The sequence below is a fragment of the Fusarium oxysporum genome, chromosome I (genome assembly GCF_013085055.1).
Source record: "Fusarium oxysporum Fo47 chromosome I, complete sequence".
In the NCBI taxonomy this organism is placed as follows: domain Eukaryota; kingdom Fungi; phylum Ascomycota; class Sordariomycetes; order Hypocreales; family Nectriaceae; genus Fusarium; species Fusarium oxysporum.
In genome coordinates, this window is record NC_072840.1 from 3,743,768 (window position 1) to 3,757,164 (window position 13,397).

General features: G+C 47.3%; 2 protein-coding genes across 2 annotated transcripts; one reads left to right on the forward strand and one right to left on the reverse strand.

Annotated features, from left to right (window-relative positions):
- Positions 1–369: 369 nt before the first annotated feature.
- Positions 370–2,114, reverse strand: FOBCDRAFT_173914 (PITH domain-containing protein). The gene is made up of 3 exons (XM_031182383.3): positions 1,962–2,114; positions 1,263–1,819; positions 370–1,202 (listed from the first exon to the last, which is right to left on the reverse strand). Exons 1-3 carry the CDS (start codon positions 2,044–2,046, stop codon positions 867–869), a joined length of 978 nt encoding a protein of 325 aa, XP_031043151.1. The 5' UTR covers positions 2,047–2,114; the 3' UTR covers positions 370–866.
- Positions 2,115–10,914: 8,800 nt separating this feature from the next.
- Positions 10,915–12,567, forward strand: FOBCDRAFT_284016 (uncharacterized protein; the record flags this gene model as incomplete). The annotated part of the gene is made up of 1 exon (XM_031182384.3): positions 10,915–12,567. The coding sequence occupies one exon, from the start codon at positions 10,915–10,917 to the stop codon at positions 12,508–12,510; it is 1,596 nt and encodes a 531-aa protein (XP_031043152.2). The 3' UTR covers positions 12,511–12,567.
- Between the last annotated feature and the right edge of the window lie 830 nt (positions 12,568–13,397).

The following is a 13,397-nucleotide window of genomic DNA, read 5'->3' on the forward strand; positions in this document are numbered from 1 at the left end:
ATTTCCGATCATCGGTATGATGCCCATCGAATTCTCATCATGACATGATGTGGACTTGGCAGCCGGTATATCTTCATCATGGCCACAGTGGTTGATATCATCAAGCCCGACAACAAAGAGCTCGACACTGTCTAGCGAGCATGTGCGCACCATTCAAAGAAGTTATATACATACCACCCGGGTCACACAGAATCAAGAGAATGTATCATGATCACACGTCAATATATCGATATGGCACACATCATGATCACCCTGTACACTTCACCCTTTGCGTTCTGTTACCCTACAGCTGATCCGCCCGGAGATCGGAACGATTTTTAACCGAGTAAGATACGCACGGACCATGCTCAGATTCAGCGGCTTAAAATCTCGAACGCGTCGTCGAAGCAGAGCTTTTCTTTTCTTCTTTTCTTCTTCGTGCGGCTGGCATAACATGAAATTTTTATACCCGTGTTGCTCGAATCCTTGTTTCCGTGGATGTAATCGCAGCGTCAGTTATGCCCCAGATCAATCATAATTGCAGGCCCGCCCTACCATCGTCTGGTTTTGGTGTTTTCACACATCTTAGTCGTGGTTGGGAGGCAGGACATATCAAAATTTCTATCCCGTGACATGTATGTGTAAGACTTACGTCAGTATCCCGTTCGATCATGGAAGTTGGAGAGAACAGAATCAACAATTGCAGAACTGTACAATGGGGGAGTTAAAACTGTGTCTATCTGACTGGGCGGTCTTATTTGATCGCCTTTTGCTCCTAAACTCCTATTACCTGTTCCCTGTCGAGGCTATGTTTTAATGCATGCTAAGGCACAAGGAAAATGCGCCGATATTCCATTGCGAACCACAGGACTCCTACCAGAGAAACCTTACTCGTCCTCTCCCACCTTCTGAAGCTTGCCCATCTCTCGCTTGGCTCCAGCTTCTCCAATGAGTCTCACTCTGTCGAGACGAACAGTCTCTCCATCACCCTCACCCTGCTGAACGTAGATCACAAGACTCGATGTCTTCTGGAATTTTACATATCGCAAGCTCAGGCTCACTGTTCCCTCCTCGTTCCAATCCTCGGGAGAAATCTCGATAGCCTGTGTTGGTTCGGTATCGTCGGCTTCGTTGAAGTCGAGGTTATGAGTGCGGTTGATATACAGGTGAATGTTGCCGGGCCTCATCACGTCTTCGTCGTCCTTGGGAGGGAGGGAAGTGAGCTGTTATACGCAGTCAGTCAGTGTCGGACTTGGTGCAACGTGAAGGGCCAATAAACTGACCTGGAGAGTGTGGAGTTTGACAATGGACTGGAAAGGGATGTACAAAAGCAGCTGGTCATCTGCACCGCTCTGCACGTAGTCCTTGGAGGTTCCCTTGCTGTTACCGAGACCGCTTGGCTTGGAACCATCGAAGAGAACTCGAACAGTCCCGGCGTTCTCATCCGCGTTGAGAACCTCCAGATCACGGAGTTCTATTTGGTCGGTGATGTCGTTGTAGCCTCGTGGAGCTTCCATACCCTTCCAGCTGGGACCACCGCTGGCCGAGCCAGCGTTTTCTCTGGCGGTCTTCTCATTGAGCGAAGCAGCCAAGGCAGGTATTTTCATGAGCGTATCCCTAAGTTTCTGAGGATCGGCCCCCTGGACCTGGTCGACCTGCTTTCCATCTGCAAAAACGATGAAGGTTGGCAGGTCTGTAATTTTGTATTCTTGCGAGAGCTCTGGTTGGTTGTCGCTGTTAACCTTGACCAACGTGATGAGATTCGGCTGCGCTACGTCTTTGGCGAATCTTTCGTAGATAGGAGCGATCTGGTTGGAAGAGTCAGACCAATCGGCGTAAACTTGAAAGAATCATTCGTTAGCTTTTATCATCATCATTTGTGAGAAGGGAATGATAGGTCGCATCGCAGGATAAGTTGACTGGGATGGCGGGGTATCTCTAGAACTACCGCAAGGATCGTAAATTTGATAGGATATACTTACAGTCAGCGATGACTATGCGTGACGACTTGAGGACCGAGTCGAAGTGACGCTTCGAGTCTATAGTGACGACTGAGTTCTGCGACATGATGGATGGCTTGTGATGGTTAAGGTTGACGAGGTATGACGGTGTGGTAGAGACAATCAGCCAGGAACCGAAACGCTGAGCCCCAGGGCTCCAATAGAAAGTGAGTTGGAGGGGTCATTACTATACCGGGGCTGGCGTCATTCGGCCAATGGCGGATAAGTAGCGGCTTCCAAAGCCACCGACCCTGTATTAAGGTACCTATGCAGACCTACCTTACCTACTTCGGGACCTTAGTCAAACCTACCGATAACTACATCGCCCTTGAATGACTTTAGAGATCGTGACAGAAAAAATGCTACGAGGTTAAGCCGTAATGCTTTCAATGGCCATCATAAGCTGCTGTTATGATCGTGTAGCTCCGTCTGGGTATATATATAAACCCTAAAAGCGTTTCATTCTCCAATAGCTACGCCTTCCATTGTCCTAGGAAGAAAATCTAGACAGAACTGCCGGCTTAAATCTGCCAATCGTCACCCTGTCAGGTCTATAAGACTTCTCTAATCTACCTATCTTATGTCTCATTCTGTTCAGCCTGTTGAATAAGCCTGTGCTGTCTTGATGGCATTCCATTGTCATTAAATTCAAGGTTCCTCCTTAACCTCCTCGGGTGTTCTGAGGCGGCCAAACATGCAGCCCTCGTTTCCAGGTGCCAAAGACTGCTCCATGACGACCACGCGGGGTGTTGGCCCTTTGTGTTGTTACTGACCAATGTTTCCTGGAAAAGGCCACGTGCGATTGCTTCTGCAATTCGATACGCGTGGACAATGGCATCTGCGAGCGGCAGATCGCCGTTGAGGTCGAGGTTGACGTTTTACCACAGAACAGTAAGATGAGTGAACGGAGGAATTCGTCAACGACAGCTGATGGGTCAACATCTCGGACCCCAAGATCTACTTTCGGCTATTAACGAAGGACAATAAATGGACGAAGTCAGCCAAGGCCGTCATAGTCGTACCGCCTTCTCCGAGCTGTTGAATCTTTCTGATGCTTTCTTCTCCCACTGCTTCAGCGTGACCTTCCAAGTTCGACGGGCTCAGCGCAGCTTCTTCTGCCCCCAAGGCCACAGCAAGGTTCTAGGGAAGTCCAAACTCGCCATCGAAGGCAATTGCTGTCATAGACTCGGTTTCCGTCGAAGTATTTGCTTCACTTTCTGGCGCTAGTATTTTCATGACAGTTGAAGGGTCACTCTCAGACAGCTCCGAAGATCCAGGAGAGCCTTGTTTCTCCAAATCTTCAACGATACCCTTTGGTAGCTCGTAACAGTATCGCGAGATTGATCTGTTAAATCTCCTGGACACAACATCGTTCGCCGACCATGAATTCCGAGTAAACCGTACACTTCTTAAAATGGTACCTTATAGAAGAGAGATGTTTCAAGTCGCAGAGGCTGTTCTTTTTGTTCTTGACGGTGAAGTATTTGATATTCTTACTTTCGTCTTTGATCAACTTCACAGTAAATGCAGAGTCTCTGGTTTTAATGTCTGCGTGGATTCCGTCGTTGAAAGTTTGAACAATGTTGCACGTGAAGTTTTCTTCAAATAGTATCCATCGAGGACCTCAGCGTTGTACTCTCGAAACATTTTCCGATGATGAGAGCGACGTCTTGTTGTTAATGTGGATTAGCAGATGGCACTCGTGTCAGTGACGGGTGAGCCTTACATGTTAGTGGTTCTCATATCAATGTTAACATTCGTGTCACCGGATGCATCCTGAGATACCTCAGTATCCAGGGTATTAAAGGGAAAAATGGATCCCTTGGAGGTCCTGTTCCCCTGCTGGACTTAGGTGATCAGTGACTTTGGTCATCTGGGCTTGCTTGTGTTGTAGGTCAGCCCAGAGCAGCTGAACGCTCAATCCTGTTCTTGTTGCTCAGCCATGTCCAAGTAGTGAAGGTTACCCTGGCAAAAATAAAGTAAAGGGTATAGTCGGGGGATCATATGTTTGATAGATGGGATGAGCCAGCGGAGGTAGAAATTTCGTCCTCGAAGGTATACATGAACAACGAAAACAGATGATGGGGTCGGTAGATAATCAGGCCTAATAATAGCTAGTATGATCTAGTGGAAACAAGGAATTTCGTCGTCGAGTGGTATGCTTGAATAACGGAGGAGATGAAGAAGGATTAAAAGAACAAAAGAAGAAGTCTGAGATGGTATGCCCTTGACAATGGATATGGATGGGAAGTCGTCCGAAAGCCCTCTGAATCACCGACTCGTCAGAGAATAAGGACCTACACCAAGCCCTCAAATCATACCCCAGGTTTCTCTTAGTTTAATATCTCATAACTAATACAAAGACACAATAGGCTGAGCTGAGCCCTATATCTACATGTATGATCTGTTCATGTATAGCACAAGAAAAAGAGGCGGTGAGGGTTTATAGATAGTATCTTGGGGGATTAAACAGGTTACTGCCAGATATCCATGAAAAGGTAGGCTATTTTCTGGAGTATCTGAATTATTTTATTGTATTTAACTTGAAAATTCAAGTACACAAACTCTTGTATATTACCCAATAGTATCACCAGGAGATCGTGAAGTCTGTTGTGCGGCTTTGACATCTGCTATTTGTTTTCTAGACCTGCTGCTAGATGCCATTACCCTACCCTATATGAGAGCTAACGGCCAAGATTCACATACTTATGTTGATACTTAATGTAACTACTGTAACATCTATAGTATCTCGATCATCCCATGGAAGGCTTCCACTAAATACGGCCGAAATGTAAAATGTAAAATGCTAATCTTCGTTTTATTTTTCCCAGTTTCATCTGCGGACACAATTATTGAACACGGTTTACACTCCCCCACATATGTCATACAACATTAAAAATGAAATTCAACAGGAAGTAAAATACCAGTAGCTAGTGTGTAGTAAACATACAAAGTAAAGTTGCCCTGTCTTATTGGATAACCCTGGATTGATGTTCAATGGCTTGTGGGAATTATACAGGCGATTTCTGAAAGTTTGGTCAACCTGAAGAGAAACTGGTGATACTCCTCATAGTTCCAAACATGCACTATGCTCCCGACACAATAGATACGAACCTCCATTGGAAAGGGTAATCTTGTGGCTCTCATAATGATCCGTAGTGCAATTACTCAGTGAGTGAAATGCTTCGTCCGAATCAAGAACAGTGAGACAAGACCGTCCCGTCCACAATGGAGTTGATGGGACCAATGCTGAAGTTCCTAGTCCCACCCAGTAGAAGGACCAGAAAAAGTATCAGCGCGCAAGAGCAGCAAAACAAGGAACAAAAGTAAATGCAGTTCTTGCAGAGCCAAGCCAGCGGTGCATCCGACGTCAAACTTGACAGTCAACAACAAATCTTGCAATGTCTCAAGCTGTGGCGCTCCGGGTTCCTGCGGCAGCGAGGATACTGCAATATTAGAGTGTCTAGGCCGTCATCGTTCTTGCGACAACAATGAGAGACAACAAGGATGCATCATGTATGCATATGCGAGGCATTGCATACTCTCAAGAAACTGTTGGTCGAGAGACGAGGCTCTTACAGTAGCGTACGTGCATGTTTTTCTGTGCTTTTGTTGAGTTTTTCGTGCCGTTGCCACTCCCGTCTCGCGTGGCCGGACCAGATCCGCGTGGTTAACGGTGGAACGGATTGGTACTATTATGGGGGCCTGTGGAGTGGAGATTATCGGGGCTTGACGTGAGGGAGAAAGATGGAGCTCAGTCGCTATTTATTCCTGCCCTTCACCTTTCTGGAAGCATGCATGAGGCAAGGGATAAGATGAAGGATTTTCTTCCGCGCATATACAGGAGGATAAGAGGGATTTGCTGAGACTCGGGGGAGCCGCGTATCAGAGCAAAACTGGAGAAGTCTGGATTTTGTCTTGCTCTAAAGGACTTTCTCTTGCATGTTTTCGAGCCAACCTCCTAAATCTGCATCTCGCCCCTACAATCTGGGACTGTAAGATTACCTGTCTGATATAACGCCGCATAGGCACATGTGCAGATGCAGCTGCCGGAAGTGGGTTGCATTGCTGTATCGATCGGATCCTGGGCTCCCATCAATCTGGCATTTCCCTTCTGTCGGGCCTGTCACTGCTCTGCCAAAAACTGTCCATTATAAGATTCAGTACACGGCTCTGCTTTGGACAGGCATGCTTTGACTAGTTAATTGGATAGCCAGCACTAATCCAAGGAATACTTTGGGAACTGACAAAGTGAAGCCACACAAGCGCATGTCACACAAAGATGGTTCGTAGTTAAGTGACACTCCCGCAGTTGCCCTGGGTCGCTGATGAAGTGGTTCCATCAAGGTGACCACAGACCTGATACATGACAATATGAAGTGAGATATTCAGCCAAGTCAAGTTTCACTACCCAATGAGTTCTCATCTATGCACTTGTGGAATGTTTTGGATTTCAGATTGCTGCTCTAGCTGTTCCGTAATATGAAGACCAAAAAGCGCCAATATCGTGAATAGTCAGTCATGGGGTATAGTTTGTGCATGCTGTCGATGTTTTGTTTTAGTCTGGTCAATTGCATAAAGAACGTAGGAAGGAAAGCATTACCTGATCAGGCCTCTCCCTATTAAACAACACATTGAAGGGGTTTCGGCCCAGTACGTTCAGAATCTTGTTTGCCCATCGTGCGCCTGAACCTGTCGCTTCTAAGTCTTACAACAGACAGTGGCAAGCCTTCAAGAGGTCTGACAAGACGAACACAGCTGACGAATAGGTTGAGTAGGACAGAAATCCAGTACCAGCGAGGGAACAACAGAACATACGAAAACCGACTATCATGAAATTTAAGTTCAACCAGACACATTATCTGAGGTAAGGGCTAGCACAAGGGATTATGAAGGGAGCGTGAATAAGTTGGATGCTGTGCACAAAACTCCTTTTTTTGCCTCTCGTGGCCGAGCCAGCTAGCCACTTTGCCACTGACTTCTGTGAAACCTAAAAAGTTTGAGTGAGACACTATGCATCTTTCTTATGAAGCAGGCTTGTTACTTGTCGCTTGTATTCGTGAGCGATTCAGACTTGTATGACCCAAAAAGCAAGGGGTAGTCTTGCCAACAAGACCGGATGTCATTGGCGGGGTAAGCACGACTCGGGCCCGGTCATTGAGGTCTTTTGATTGACGGAGACGAGTCCTGAAAAAGCCTAGCAGAGACACCAACCAAGGCAGAGGAAGTGAGATCTGATGGGAGATCTGTCATAACAGACGTAAAAAGAATATACGGGGTTCTCTTACCAAAGGTCGAGAGCCTGCTAGAACATTTGCGTAATCGTCGTTCCCGTGCCAGAGAGTCATGGTGAGCTTCTGACTTTCTATAATGATACATAGCCTCTGATTGGTCAGGCAACCGTGAGCCTCATATTGCACATACCCGGGGTTACGAAGCTAGTATCAAGTGATTTTCACACATTTGACTCGGGATATCTGCCGCAATTCATTACGTCGACAGCTGCAAAAAGCTTCTTTGTCTGATGCAGCAACTGTTGACAAGGATACAAGAAGCTAGGAACGAGCAGTTCTTACTCGAGGATAAGGTGCACGGCCTAACAACCATGACAAGCGGGGAAGTCCCATGCACTCCGCCACCACAAAGGGCCAATGAGCAGTGATGAGAGAGACAAAAGAAGCAATATGGACCCCACCCTTCTAGGGTCCCTGTGAACAAAGAGACAAGGGCTCGCCATCGTTTTTGAAGTTGAACTTGACTCCATTAGAGTGTACAAGTGACGGAAGGTCCGCGATGATTGCCAGGAATGTTGTATTTGACTCTTTGTATGCAGAAACTGTTTGGTCTTACCTTCATATCTGCCTTGTGCTTCGAACAAACTTGAGCATTGTGTTGCAACCAGGAGCCCTTATAGAGAACCAAATGATGGGAAACTCCGCTTGTCCGCAAATGGCTCGTCGAAAGCTCACCTAGTTGTTCTCATGAGTGAGCATATATTACACCGCTGTAAGTTAGATATTTCGTCTGCTTAGGACTGTTAAGAAGAAGAAAAAGGTTTAGGAAGCGGAGCTCATGATATGCTGAAGCGTCTACCCTAGTTCTGACCCTGGCTTTCCGCCAGATCCTGATGCTCGTCTGAGACACGGACCGTACGTCTGCCTGTGCGTAAGTCTTGGCCTCGGCAAACTCGTAGGACAGAAGACGAAAGAGTAGCACTCATGGCTACGTGTAACTGGGAGTCAAAGCAATGAGCCCATACATGAGGCTACAACTCACCCAAAGGACAACAATGAGTTTCGAATCATCAATTTAAAAGAGTGCTATGAGGTTTATGATGGCATCACCCGAGAATTCAGTGACAACCCTAATCGCAGAGCGTGAGCAAAATTTGCGCCGTATTTCTTATATCCACGCGTAACTGGAAAACCACGACTCCTTGCGGAGTGATGATGGGTCACGGTATATACCCGGCCATGCAAGGAATTTCCGATAGTTCCTTAATCATGATATTTGCCCCAAGCCAAGGGCCTTTCGGGAAGCCACTTTCAGTAACGAAAGTCCCTCGCTCGCAGCACCGCACTTCTGACGGCATTGTCCAGGATGCAAAAGGGTCCAGCGAGGGGCCTAAATTGGAAACTCCACCTCGACAACAGAGTTCTTGGTCTTCAATACGATAAGAAGCAACTCGACATAGCACGTGCCTGAACTGAATTTACCCTTGACGGAAGTGATCTGCTCTTGCTGATAACCTTCGCGTCTTGGAGCTTCCCACGGTATACAAAGATTCAGCTTGACAGGCCACCGTCTTTTCAGCTGCTTCTGTATCAATAACAAACAAGGCAAATTTGCGAATAATTCCATCTGAGAGACAAAACATGCTAGTGGAGATTTGCCTATGACTAGAAGTAGACATTTTGCCTGCGAAACCGGAATGCTGGCATATTACCTAGCTAGCCGGATTTTTGTCAGAATTACATGTGAGTAGCGACGACAACGCTAGGAAGGGCTTGGTTCACTTCGACGGGAAAAAAAAAAGCAAGTCATCCACCGTTGGCCCAGGGTACTGTACCGTATCGTGGGGGAAAACAAACCGCGGTCTGGTCTCTCGGGGAGAGATCAAGGAGCCGCGCTCCTTGCAGCGACTAAAGTGATGGCCCTTGTTAGTTCGCACCGGCAGTGGTATCGCTTTCCCGTAACATATCCTAACATCATCAGAGCGCGATAAACCTGGGTCTTCTAATGGATCAGCACTCTAGATGTGTGGTGACATCAATGGCAGAGCGCATGATTCGTCGTGTATGGAAAGGCACCTAGATGGCGAGCAAGTCAATTGCCGTGTCAAGGCGATCGAGTCGCAGAAGGGCAGGGATGAGAAAGAGCCTTGGGTCAGATATAGGAGACAGGGGTAGGAAACAACATTCTCTTCGAGTATCGTCATTGTTTGCCTATACTCGAACTTGAATTTCCTCTCTTCTCATGAGTAAGCAAAACATCGTAAGGACATCTCCGGAGTATTCGAAACTGGGCAGAGTGTGGCTATCCCGCGGGCACTCGGACAAGCATGTCTCTCGCAAATGTCTCTGCTGCGCGTGTGCCCGTTTCTCTTCTTTAAAGAAAAAGAAACCACAAGCAACTCTCAATGGATGCATCCAGGCGTTATTGAGGAGTTCAGAACAGGACTAGCCCAAGTTTGCAAGGGTACTGGGGGTGCTGAAGTCGAAGGGAGTTCGTGCCCTAGGGAGAATCTGGAGGGAGTGCAGGGGAGCGGCGTCAGCTATGGGTGTGCTCAACTGCCCCAAGTGGGGCTGACAAGGGCGCTGGTATCCCTATCCCTGCTCCCGCGGCAGCCACAAACGTTTTACCCTCCAACGTCCTATGTACCGTTGGAGCTGGTCATTCCTTACTGAGTGATGCTTAAAGTCTCCCTGAAGCCCAGAGCTGTTTTCTTTGACGGATAATGGTAGAAAGAAGGGTCGTTCCTGTTGTTTTAAATCGCTAAAATTACAGCATACCTGACCTTGATTATTCATCTCATTTTTTACTGCTTATTTGCATTATCGGCAGTCGTGGTAGGAGAGCTACGGGTCGTCCTTGGTGGTTCTTGCCTCGTGCAACACAAACACAGCCTCAGGTTCCTTCCCTCTCTTCACTCGCTCCGTTACACCTGCTGTGCAACCTTTCTCACACCATACCGAATTGCATTTGTTTCCTCTCACACCTCGCACAAAACCATCTTATTTCCTTTTCATCACTTACAGCTCAATATCAACATTTAGATCGCTTGTTACAAGAACAGGAGCACACTATTTCACTGTTGCGAAGGGCCCAAGGGCTTTACTCTGCCGCAATTCACATTACAGTGCAGAGTAACAAGGACGAGGACAGGATAGTACAACATCAAGCTCGACAGAACCAACCCATTCCGTGCTTGTCGCTCTGGAATCACATCAACTAGAATACAATTGTTCTTCAATCAACAATCCATATCGAACCAACGTCTCGAAGAGCACGAAGCTCTGCGTCGGGATTCTAACTCATTACATCTGCCCTTGTGGCCATGAATCATTCTACTTCCTTCGATTCTCCCTTCGTCACTGCTTGATACAGTCACACCCGACTCAGTCTCGAACATCTAGCGCCATTCAGCTTCAACTCCAGTCTGAACTGTTTTGCCTTGTTCTCACAAAGCACCAATTTCCACCGCGAGTGGCTCTGATTCACCCCAAAGGTCACTTCGGCTTACAACTCGCCTCTTCATTTCCTCCACTGATAAGTCTTCACTGCATCAGATCTGGTACGTTGCAACCAAATTTCTTCGTTTCGTGCACCTCTATGCACGAGGTGCGCTCAATACTATCTTTCACTTCGCTAACACGACTCGACCCAGGCATCCTGCGCAACGTTCACTTACCTCTTCACTGACCAAAGGTTCAATATGGCCAATGGTTTCGGAAGCCTCGAGCGCTTCTTCGCCAAGAAGAAGACGCCAGCCTCCTCGACCGAATCAGTTGAGCCTGCTTCTAACCCTCCAACAATACCTCAGTTTCCTTCACCTTCTTTTATTCGCCCCAAAACAAGTCGCATGGCGGCGCGAGAGGAAGTGAGAAAGCAGCCTGGCAATCGAGTTCCATCTCTACCGTCTCCTCTTTCTCCTCATCGAGTGGACTTGATGCACGCCCAGAGCCCCACGCGCTTCTCAAATTCGCATAAGTTACAGTATTCCCCTCTCAAGGCTTCTTTCATGTCTACACAAGACGATTCCTTCCTAGACGACTTTGATGTTTATCAATTTCCGCGACCTCCAACCCGCCAGGGAGAAACATCTGCTTCTTCATCTACCTGTGATCCAAAATCATCCATGGAAGCCCCTAGTGAGCGTAGCCTTCCATTGCGACCCTCGAGAAAGCCTGCAACTAGAACTTCGCGGCTTGATACTCCCCCGTCCTCAGACCTGGAAGATGAGGGTACCCGCAGCCCTCAATATTTCCGTGACAAAAAGCTTCCGGCATTACCTCCCCAGAAGCCTCCGACGCCAGAGTCTTCACCAGAGCTTCGTCCGGTTCACATTGCTCAACTTCGAGCATCCAAGTCTATCGACTTTCTGAACAAGGCAGTTTGCAGGGACATCCGCCGCCATTTTACCAAAACTCTGGATCAGAGGCCACTTCGAAAAGCTATCAGTCAGACTAGCCTGGAAGACACCACAAATAGGCTCTCCATCACTAGCTCTACACTCCGAGAACCGGACTTCAACGAGTTTTTCAACCTCAGTGATGATGATATTGCTGAATCGGCTCCCGCAGATGCGGATGCGGTTGAGACATCAACATACGCCACTGCTCCTTCTGCCCCCGACTCTCCTCGTTCTTCCCTCCTGACACTCACCCCACCTTATGCAAGCAAGCCTGCAACTGCTGCAGCATTTGAGGCGGCTAGGATTGCTAAACGCTACAACTTCGATCTCGTTTACGTGGTCAACTTATGGACTGACTATGAGCGACTTAATTCTGAAAGTCCTGCCAGCATGAACTCACTAAGCAAGAAATTTGGACCCTTGTCTGGTCGCCTCCTCGCCGCTTATGGACTGGAAAATGTCAACCTGCCTTTCCAAATATCAACGACAGCTCATAGCAAGATTTTGAAGACTCCAGGTTGGATCGAGTATCGCGCAAAGGAGGTCCGTAATGACGAATTTGCGCGAGGCTATGCCTGCGCTTTCTACACTGGCGAGTGTTCAAGAGGGGGCTCTGTCATCTCGAGAAACTCTTCTTCTTCAACATGCTCTGTCCAATCTATGAACACTGACCGTGGAATCATTTTCGCGGCGTACCGAAAGCCGCGAGCTGACGGAAGCTTACTTGGGATTTCTTCTGGCCCTGCCGATCTTGTCAACGTTCACAAGGATGCGGAGGCGCTTGTTGAAATGCTTGTGGACATCCATGTAACGAATAGACTCCGAGAGCCTCAATCGCGTTGCCACCAATCAGAAGAGACAGGCCCAATGCCATCACAGCGAGTTGGGCGTCTGTGAGGCCAACAACAGGCCTCATTCTTACAAACCACATCACAACGAGATATGTTTACACGACTTTATTTCATTTGTCTTTCATGCGAGCAGGTCATACTTCGCTACGATATTATTGCGAGTTTTGCGTTTACTTGTTTGACTCAAGATACCACAACGGGCGGTCACCTGTCGATTTTCGTTACACGTTACGGTCATGAATGGGCGTCACGATTGATATTGCCAGGTCGTTTTTGTACGCCGGCACAAATTTGAGGAATGCGGTTATGGAGCCAACGAAGGACATATTAATGCGCCTCACGTAAGAGTCGGTAATAGTTTGTCATCTATAAGCCATTGATAGGTAATGTGTGGATGAACTATACTTGATGCTTGATGCATTATGGTTAAGGAAAGCAATGAGATGTTTAGTCAACCCAACCTCACTATGATAATATAAATGAACAAAACTTCTTAATGCCTCTCTTCATGCCATTCGAGTCATTATTGGTACCAGCGTCGAAGGCTCTCTTGGGAATATGACTGCTATTTGAAACCACCTCAATGCTCCTTGGAGTGCCACCCCTTATCCCTGTTCGTGCTTTAAACATACGGTCGAGAGTACCAGGATAAATGATAGTGAAGAACCATAAATTGGCTTATGGAACTTTGGGAGCTCCAAAGAAGTTAAGGGGCTATGGAGTATACCGCGTATAGACAAAAAGAACAACCGAAAGAGCCTGGCTGGATATTATGAGTGGGATAGGGGATACTCGCACCATGCCCATGAGAGTCATATCTATTATCAGCCAATCCAACCGCAGTGTAAGCTGACCCCGTGGTATATTTTTGGACGGTCACATATAGTCTATTATCTAGATTGAAGCATTGATAGAGCCTAAAAACAGGGAATG